Source organism: Coloeus monedula (genome assembly GCF_965178545.1).
Source record: "Coloeus monedula genome assembly, chromosome: 19".
Classification (NCBI taxonomy): Eukaryota; Metazoa; Chordata; class Aves; order Passeriformes; family Corvidae; genus Coloeus; species Coloeus monedula.
In genome coordinates, this window is record NC_138799.1 from 1,983,993 (window position 1) to 1,993,668 (window position 9,676).

At 51.9% G+C, this 9,676-nt stretch overlaps 2 protein-coding genes across 4 annotated transcripts; one reads left to right on the plus strand and one right to left on the minus strand.

The window, feature by feature from the left end:
* Nucleotides 1-477: 477 nt before the first annotated feature.
* ADPRM (ADP-ribose/CDP-alcohol diphosphatase, manganese dependent) lies at nt 478-2,532 on the minus strand (the record flags this gene model as incomplete). The annotated part of the gene is made up of 3 exons (XM_082294250.1): nt 478-986; nt 1,327-1,443; nt 1,980-2,532. 3 exons carry the CDS (start codon nt 2,530-2,532, stop codon nt 700-702), a joined length of 957 nt encoding a protein of 318 aa, XP_082150376.1. The 3' UTR covers nt 478-699.
* On the plus strand, nt 2,427-7,797 carry SCO1 (synthesis of cytochrome C oxidase 1). 3 transcript variants are annotated; one of them, XM_082294251.1, is made up of 6 exons: nt 2,427-2,560; nt 2,840-2,930; nt 3,657-3,854; nt 4,727-4,819; nt 4,933-5,048; nt 6,936-7,797. In XM_082294251.1, the coding sequence occupies exons 1-6, from the start codon at nt 2,489-2,491 to the stop codon at nt 7,062-7,064; spliced, it is 699 nt and encodes a 232-aa protein (XP_082150377.1). In that variant the 5' UTR covers nt 2,427-2,488; the 3' UTR covers nt 7,065-7,797. The 3 variants fall into 3 exon arrangements, with proteins under 3 accessions (XP_082150377.1, XP_082150378.1, XP_082150379.1); XM_082294252.1 differs by having other exon boundaries at nt 5,220-7,011; XM_082294253.1 differs by lacking the exon at nt 2,427-2,560 and adding an exon at nt 2,729-2,754.
* Nucleotides 7,798-9,676: the final 1,879 nt, after the last annotated feature.

A 9,676-nucleotide genomic window follows, 5' to 3' on the forward strand; every position in this document is an offset into this window, starting at 1 on the left:
GATACACTGGACTCAGGAGCTGGCTGGGCCAGAGCCAGGACAGCTCCAGGTGTAGCACACAACTCCCTTTCTTTAGATCAGTGTCAGGGCTCGCTCTCTTGGCACTGCTGCAGGTGATCCCAGCTGTGTACACACAGCACAGCCCAAGTATCTGCAGCATTCCATGGTGCAGCACAGATGGTCTCCAGTCTCCTTAGCTTTTTCTGAGGATTACTTCAGTCTTTTAAAGCAATGTTGGAAGACTGAATTAGGCTACACAGTGGATATATTCTGCCAGACATGAGACCTTACTGTGATGTTCACAGAAAAGAAATAAATTGGGATGTGGCTGGGCAGGTACAACTCTGCATGCTTTAATGCTCACTGAGAGAATAGCAGTGGGGTTTTTTTGAACAGTATTCGTTATATGGTTTGCATCTTTTCACAGTAACAATCCAGTCTGGATTGGGTGTTTCACATCAACATTCTGTACTCAAATATATTTTATTTCAGTTACTGGCCTTCTCTGTTCTCCAGAAAGAAATCAAGTATTTTCTTACAGAAACATAATTTCTAAAATTCCGTATCCAAGAGAAAAATGTCTGAGCTAAAGCAATTAAGTATCAGCCATGCACAGCTTTCTAAAAGCAAACAGCTGAATCTCCTGTGCTTTTGTCCGAGTCCTTCCTGAAGAAGAGCAATCTATACTTGCCTCGTATTTCAGAAATGCATAACTCTGTCGGGAATTCTGCCGCTTCCCTTTAGTATCATTTTATCTTCATAGACGTAAATCGTTCCAAAAGCGTTGCTTTCTGGTGGCGTTTCGATCACCCCCTCCAAGGTGAGGTGATGAACTCCGTGAGAGTCCAGGCAGTAGGCGCCGTCGTGCAGGTGCCCTGCGAGGACGCAGACCACGCACCGGTGCGAGTGTATGACTGACAGGGCAGCCTCGTAATTCCAGGCCAGGCAAACCCCGTTTGAAGCATACGGATGAATGGGCACATGACCTGCAGTCCAGAGGGAAAGGAAATAAGAGAGAAACTGTAACAAATTCGCCTCATTGCTAGGGAAGTTCAGCCATCCAGCTGAGTACAGAAAGCTCACCCCAGAGTGAGGCATGGTTGCTGTTCTGCTCTTTCACAGGTTCCATCTCACCAGGGCCACAAGAGCTGCTACATGTTTTCCGCAGCTAACATACACAGGCTAGCTAACTTTTTTTTCCCACATATTTCCATGGGAGTATATACCCCCCATCAAATACAGGGGTTGGAACTAGATTAGTTTTCAGGGCCCTTCCAGCACAAATCATTCTGATTCTCTAATACTCTCCCCCCCATATCCACCTACCCATAACTATAACTTTTTCTTGGTTTTCATCAGAGAACTTGAGGACTTCATTGAACCAGTCCAGCTGGGCTTGGCTAAATCCTCCATTAAACGCTACAAAGTAAGGTTCTTTGAGCCCTGCAACGAAGAAGAAGGTTAGGCACAAATGTATACACCTCCCATGGCTCCTCTATTTGCCTTATGTAAATCTGCTGATGGTTGGTTTACTCTCAGAACCTTTTGGGGTTTTTTTTTGCATTTCTCGGATCAAAACTCCAGCCTCCTTGCGCAAAGGAGACGATTATCTGTTAGTGTTTCCGGGAGTTTTGGTCACGCTACACAAACATGGTTTCCACTGCTGGGTGTCCCCCGCCGCATGGCACAGGGCGGGCACAACTCGGAGCTCTGCAACAGCCGCTTCACCAGCAGCTGCGTGGTGCTCCGACACTGCGGGGCACAGAGCACAGCACAGACCCAGCCCAAAGGCACCGGGGCAGCACCAGCTGTACGGGGGAGCATCTCCTGTGCCCGCCTAGAGCCGCAAGGACGGCAGGGAGGCGGCGGAGGCCGGAAGCAATGAGGCACATGCTCGAGCCCTCGGCATCCCGCTGTCAGCACCGGAGCTCCGCGCAGCGAGGGCTCGGCCGCCCGCGCCCCTGCCAAGCCGGAGGTACCTGCGGGGCTGTTGAGGTCATCATTGGGGTTCTTCTCCCGCAGCACCCGCACGGACTCCTGGTAGCGGGGGCTGCCGGGCTCCGTGCCCAGGGTGCTCACGTCGTAGGTGTCGAGCACGACGAGGCGGAGCCGCGGGGCCGGGCTCCAGTGATAGGCGTGGCACTCCCTGTCCGGGGGCCCGTCCGAGCCCCCCGCGGGGCGGCTGTACAGCCCGGAGCGCACCAGCCGGGCCCGGCTGAAGTTGTAGAGCTCGTGGTTGCCCCACGCGTGGTGCACCGGCACCGACAGCTCCCCCAGGACCGCCAGCACCTGCTGCAAGGCGCTCTCGGCCTCGCCGCGCCGGACGTTCTGCCCGTCGATGCTGTCGCCCAGCTGCAGCACAAAGTCTATCGGCGGGCTCTCGTCTGCCCACGCCCGCACCGCCTCCCGCAGCAAGCGCAGGCTGTGCCGGTAGTAGCGCCGCTGGCAGCCACCGAAGTCGTACCCGTCCTCCGCGTCCGCGAACTGGATGTCGGCGACAACCCCGAAGGCGACGCGCGGCGCCGTCTGCATGGCGGCCTCGGGCGGGGCGGAAGGGGCGGTGCGGGCAGCGGGAACATGGCGGGGGCGGCGGGGCTGTGGCGGCTCCGGGCGGCCGCGGTGCGGGCCCGCGCGGGGCTGTGGCCGCTGCCGGGCCCGGCCGTGCGGGGCTGGGCGGTGCTGCCCGCGCCCCGCAGCCGCCCGGTGTCGCAGCTGCCGCCGGGCCGCGGGCCGCGGGCGGGCGCCCAGAGGCGGGTGAGTGAGGGACGGAGGGAGCGCGGGCGGCGGGCCGGGCCGCCCCTGCGCCCTGAGCGGTCACCAAAGCCCTTGTCCCCCGCAGCTCGTGTCGTGGCGGTCGCTGGCGGCCACCGTGGTGCTGGGCGGGGGGCTGCTGGCCGGCATGAAGGTGGTGAAACGGCGCAAGGAGGAGGGTGAGTGCGGGGCGAGGGAGGAGCGGCGGGGGTGTAGCGTTTCGTGTTGAGAAGAAGCATTTTTCGTCTTCAGATGATGTGGGTTTTGCATTCGGATGTGTTTTACCTGCTTGGGTACTGTCGCTGTATCACGGCTTTGCACAGGGCCGCCTCGTGCCCCCGTTTACGGAAGTGCCGCAGAAAATTTTCGGAAATTAAAAGCAATTCGAGCTTCAGCGTTTTCAAGTTCCTGGGTCGGAATAGTTGTGTTTGGCTGCACGCTGTGCAGCGCAGAGACGGAGCTGGTGTTGTGGGCTCGTTGGGTTCCTGCCGTGCCACACGTGAGCTTTGCCCTCTCCTGCAGGAGCTGCCACATATTTCCTTGTCATGGATTTACTGTTGAAAACAGAGATATTGCAGCTTTTAGGGTAGGTTCTGATTTCAACGGGTGCTGGTCCTTGTGTTTCACACCAGCCTAGATATCTGTCTTTATTTTTCCCTTTCTTTCTAAACAAAAATGCAGTCGGATAACAATGAAAGATAATGTCATGTTTCAAAGGAATATTTGATTTTGGCCAAAAGGAATGCTTTCTGGAAGGTGTGTGCACGTTGGGTTTGCGTGTGACAGGTGTTGGTGGATCTTGACATGACCCTGAGCCGTGTCTGACTCGCCTGCTCCCAAGGCTTGCCTGGGAAGCGTTGTGCATTGTGGCATGGGTGTGTTTGATTCCCACTTGTGTTTTGTAGAACTGGAGAAGGAACGAAACCGAGGCATTGGGAAGCCACTGCTGGGAGGGCCCTTCTCGCTCGTCAGCCATGAGGGACAGCCCAGGACCAGCAAGGACTACATTGGCCAGTGGGTGCTGATCTACTTTGGCTTCACTCACTGCCCTGACATCTGTCCTGATGAACTGGAGAAAATGATTGCAGTGGTAGACGAAATTGGTATGGGAATTCAGTTGTCCTAGGGGTCCATAAACAGGGTTTTTGGGAGGTTCAGGTTTATTCTGATAAAATACCACAAATGGTAATACTTTTTTCAAAATCCTGCTGGCTATTATTCAGTATTTGAATTAATTGCTAAGTGGTACATAGATCAATCTACCTGTCACTAGGGTCTGGCATGACGGCACTGATCTTTCCATAGCAGGGGACTTGGGAATAAAAAGATGGTGGCAGGTTATAGGAAATATATTGCATTGTATTTTTGCCAAGAAGTGACTGTGAGGTATGTTAGTATTTTTTTCCTTCTGTTTTGTTCATCTCAATGAGATTCTCTCCTGAAGCAGAGTGGCTGTGCTGTGGAATGGAGGGAGGGAAAAGGCTCTGTGTTAGGGATGCTTTCTTAGCCTGCAGGCCCTGAACAATTACTGAGCAGGGGTAATAGTAACCCAGCATGGGGGAAATCAGACCGAAATGAAGGCTTTGGCTGGAACATGAAGGAAAGAACCTGGATTGTGTCTTTCCATTTCCTCCTGCTCCGCCATTCTGATGTGCTTTCCTTGTGTCAGCCAGTGTTCCAACACATGCATCACACCACAGCATCTTCTCCAGCAGAGCCAATCTTTCGTCCCTCCTGAGCAGGGCAGGGGCTCTGGCTGGGGGCCTGGAAACTCCCAGCACAGACATCACAGAGCATCACATCTCATGGCATTTGCTTCCTTCATGAATTACAGAAATAAAGCTGCACAAAATGGTCTTTTTTTAGTCACTTGGGGTGGGCTTGGATTGATGTTACGTGGCTATGAGCTTCTTTGAAGAGAAATGAGAGGTGATTTCTGGTTTTCTAAAATAAATAATAATTGTTAATGTCACAGATCGAATCCCATCTTTGCCTAATCTGACCCCACTCTTCATCACCATCGATCCTGAGAGGGACAACCAAGAAGCCATTGCCAGATATGTTAAAGGTATTCCTGCTTTCTTTCTCCGTGTCTCCTAGCATGTAATACAGAGCACTGAAAAGGAGCTTCTTGAAGGGATTCTTTTTACTAAACTGTGTAAATATCTTCTTTCTATCTAGAATTCTCTCCGAAGCTGATCGGGTTGACTGGTACCAAGGCACAGATTGACCAAGTGGCTAAAGCGTACCGTGTGTACTACAGCGAAGGCCCCAAGGATGAGGACAATGATTACATAGTAAGTAGAAGGAGCCTTTGCTTACTGCAGGACTGTGGATAAGAGCAGCATAAACATTTTAAAACCAGCTGTTGGATCTTTAAGTTTAAGATCTGTATGTTAAGCTGTCAGAACCTCGATGCCATCTTAGAAGCTCAGAACCTCACCAAAGTGTGTTCTAAACAATCCCAGAAATGCAGACAGTAGCACAGGAGCTAGCAAGCCTGGCAAGAGTCGAACTTTCTGATCTGTAACATTTGACTGGCTCTTCTCCTATGTGCTCCAAAGTGAAAATGGAACTGGGAAATTAAGGCGGTAGGAAGAGAGAGAAAAGAGAATTAAGTGAGTAACAATTCATTGCCTGCTAAACTGACACCAAGGAGTGGGGTCTTCCTGGCAAGAGACTTGGATATCTGCCTGCAGGTACTGTGGGAATCTTCTTTTTGTGTCAAACAACCTGCAAGAGAGAGCATGTTAATTAATGCAAATTAAGTGGGAATAAAATATGTAGAGTAATAGTGTGAAGGAGGAAAATGAGGTTTAAGTGAGGCTGAACTTGGTAGTCATAATCTTACTCTCTGGAAGTGATTGGACTGACTGCTTGTAGGGCTCTGAGCTGCTGGGGCCTTCCTGCTTTGCCACATTCTGAGCAGGCTGCAAAAGTAAAGCAGGTACAAGTGGTAGGGTGAGTGAGGATACACGTGATCTGATCTCCTTTTTTTTTCCTTTACGAGAACTGAGGGCATCAGAGGAAATGAAAAACAGTTCAAAAGTAAAATATCTGAATTAAAACCACCAATTAAAATTTTGAGAACCATTATTTCAATGAAGGAAATGCCATTAAATTTAATGCATCCTTTTAACTTGTGGTCCTGGAAATGTCGCTGTGATGTCTCATTTCAAATGCAGCTGAACTCAGAGCACGGCTGTATTTCAGTCCTGAGCAGTCGTGGCTTCCATCGCCGGAACTTTGTGCCTTTGCTGAGAAAGATGTTGTCATGGTTAGGTGCAGACAGGATTTGCAGCGGCATTTAAATAAATGTGCAGTGGAGTTAAGTTTGATCTAAATCCAATTGGAATTCCGGGATGTGCATGGGTGAGGCTGCTTCGGTGCGCCGGCAGGGGGCGCCCCCGTCCCGTATGTCCCTGTGTCCCCCTGCTGGTCCCATTCCCGATCCCGCATTTCCCTGTATCCCACTGCTGGTCCCATTCCCGATCCCGCATTTCCCTGTATCCCACTGCTGGTCCCATTCCCGATCCCGCATTTCCCTGTATCCCACTGCTGGTCCCATTCCCGATCCCGCATTTCCCTGTATCCCACTGCTGGTCCCATTCCCGATCCCGCATTTCCCTGTATCCCACTGCTGGTCCCATTCCCGATCCTGCATTTCCCTGTATCCCACTGCTGGTCCCATTCCCGATCCCGCATTTCCCTGTATCCCACTGCTGGTCCCATTCCCGATCCTGCATTTCCCTGTATCCCACTGCTGGTCCCATTCCCGATCCCACATTTCCCTGTATCCCCCTGCTGGTCCCATTCCCGATCCCGCATTTCCCTGTATCCCACTGCTGGTCCCATTCCCGATCCCGCATTTCCCTGTGTCCCACTGCTGGTCCCATTCCCGATCCCGCATTTCCCTGTATCCCCCTGCTGGTCCCATTCCCGATCCCGCATTTCCCTGTATCCCACTGCTGGTCCCATTCCCGATCCCGCATTTCCCTGTGTCCTCCTGCTGGTCCCATTCCCGATCCCGCATTTCCCTGTATCCCACTCCTGATCCCATTCCCGATCCTGCATGTCCCTGTATCCCACTGCTGGTCCCATTCCCTGCCATGCATTTCCCTTCTGAGCTGGTGTTCTGTGATTTTGTGGTCTCTCTTACCAAGCCGTGCTGTGCTCTCCTGCAGGTGGATCACACGATAATTATGTACCTCCTCGGCCCTGATGGTGACTTTGTGGACTACTATGGCCAGAATAAGAGGAGCGCTGAGATTTCAGCTTCTATTGCTGCACACATGAGAAAATACAGATCCTAAAATGCAAGGTCTTCAAAGATTGCTGGGAACATCACCTGTGGGTTTGGCTGTGATTGGACATTGGAGTTAAAGCAGAAGCACTCAACATCCTGTCATGCAGGCCTCCTTTCTTCCAAATAAGAAAGGCAACCAGGTTTCTGCAAATTCCCATCACCAAAAATCTCTACAGAGCCTTCCCCATGGATATTATTTCCAACAAGATCTTGGGTACAGAATGAAATTTGGGACTTCTCTGAAACGTTGTTGGGAGCAAAGAATGGAAAGCACTTTTCACTTGGGAAGAACGTGTGTGTTGCTGGTAAAAAAATGGCTGGTCTGGCAAGACATGAGCAAGGACAACAGTCACTGCAGGGGAATGACTTGATGCAAAGCCGTGGGGCCATGGCGTTCTCAGAGGAGCTCTGCCCTCTGGTGTCTCTGCACTGTTTTGCCTTCTGGGAGAGGCAGTTGCACTATTACAGGCAGGGGAGCTTTAAGAGTGCTTCATTATCCAGGTTAAGAAGGTGCAGAGCACTGAAAGCACCGGCAGCTTCCACGCATGGGACCAGCCCTGTAGCGAGCCTGATCATTTCAACTGAATGCAGAAATGAAATGTATTTTTCTGGCGATTTTTTTCGAGGTGAACACCGTTCACTTATCAGGAAAAGAGAATTGGGTTGCAAATAGGTTTTTCTTCTGGTGTAAGTGATGGTGTGTGTAGTTGCTCTGCTTGTGCTGTGCTGAGCAGGGAAGTGGGGAGGGTGCAGGGGGGCTGTGTCTATGCACAGGGCTGGCAAGCAGATACATTTTATGCAGTGCAGCATTTGAAAATAAAGATTGATTTCTATAGGCAATATATATTTTTACTTCCTTTGTCAGGTTTGACGGGTGCTGTGCAAGGTGAACCTGTGTTCCCCAAGGCCAGCGGGGACCCCTGGGTACCCCACAGACAGGGAGGACAGGGCACAGTCCTGGCAGGGGCCAGTCCACAGAGCTCTGCTGTGTGTGCCCACAGCACACCCAGGCCCAGCCTACTTGTACTGGAAAATACCAGTGGAGAGCAGCATCTCCTCTGAGTGGCTGGCATCCATAACCCTGACTGAAGAGCTGCTGCCATCCCAGGCTGGGGACTAGTGACAAGATGTCTGAGGAATGAGGATCGGCCCCTTTTGTCTACCCGAGGAAGGCAACACATTCCTCATGTGCTGCCTGCATAGCCCATGGAGGAGCTTAACTAATGAGTGATACTTAAGCCACATGGGTGAAGCTTGGCTGTTTTAGGAATGTTCTCAGCACCAGCATGGGCAGAATCAGGGCCTGAAGAGGTGTAGAGGCTGTGGCCTTAAAACAACTACAAAAGCTCCATGTTGCCTTTTCAGTCCAGATCATGGAATGATGCAGATAAGAGGGACCCTCGGGAGGTTTGTAGTCCAACCTCCTGCTCAAAGCAGGGGCAACTACAGGGTTAGACCAGGTTGCTCAAAATTTTAAACAGCTAGGGCACAAAAACCTCCAAGGGTGGAGACTACAACCTCTCTAGATGTGTAAAAACAATGTTTCCAACTAAAGCAAATATTTTTCTTTATATCCAGTTTGAAGTTACCATTTCAACCAGCATTTTAACTTCACCAGGATGAAGAGCCTGATTTCATCCTTGACAACCTCCTCAGGCTGCTGTTAGGTCCTCCTGAAACCTTTTCCTTCCCAGGCTGGGCAAGCCGTGTTCCCTCATCCTCTCCTTGTGTTGTACATGATGACCAGCTCGAGGGCCCTCACCATCCTGACCTCAGATTCTCCTCAAACTGTGCCTCTTCTCTAGGGCACAGGAGTGTTGTGGCAGGTGGTTTTGGGAGCTGAGGTTGGTCAGCACCCACTGATCTCTGCACAGCCACAGGTCCTGTCACTTTGTCACAGCAGGGAGTCGGGATGGGCAGGTGGGAGTTGCTCCCTGAGGAATGCACAGGGGCTGTTCCGTGTGCTGGGGCAGGGGCCCTGCCTGGCCCGTACGTGTTCACACTGTGTTTGCTGTGGGCCCGTGGTGGAGCTGAATGATGGTGCTGTCTGTCCCCAACCAGAGCAGCCTGCTGGGCCTGGAAGGGACTGCTGGACCATTTCAGGGCTGGTATTTCCCACTGTGCTGGATTTACCTGCCACCTCCAAACAAACTCCCATTCCTGGTTGTGCCAGCTGAGCCCCTGGGCTTCCAAGCGTTGGTAAATTGAGGATCTTGCTGGCCTGGGCCTGCGGGTGCTTCTCAGTTGCTGGCCCAGCTGTCAGCAGACATGCTCAGCTCGGTGCAGATTTGTACCAGCACCTTCTTTGAGACAAAAACAACCTCAGGAGCACTTTGAAGCCATGCCAAAGCACAAATCAGCCAGCTTGGCTCAGGGGCCAGCTGCAGGGACAGTGAAGAGGGCAGGGAAGAGGCTGCAGCATTCAGGACAGCTCTGCTCTGCCTGTTGCAGTGGCTCCAGGACTGGAAGTTGCCTTTGTGTCTCAGGATATTGAGTTCCTGGATATTGAGGGAACAAAAAGGTGGCAAAGGGGATTGCTGCAGGCACAGCAGACTTAAGTACAGGTCAGAGCAGGTTGTGCAGAGGGCACCAAAACACCTAATGTTGAGGCCAAGGCAT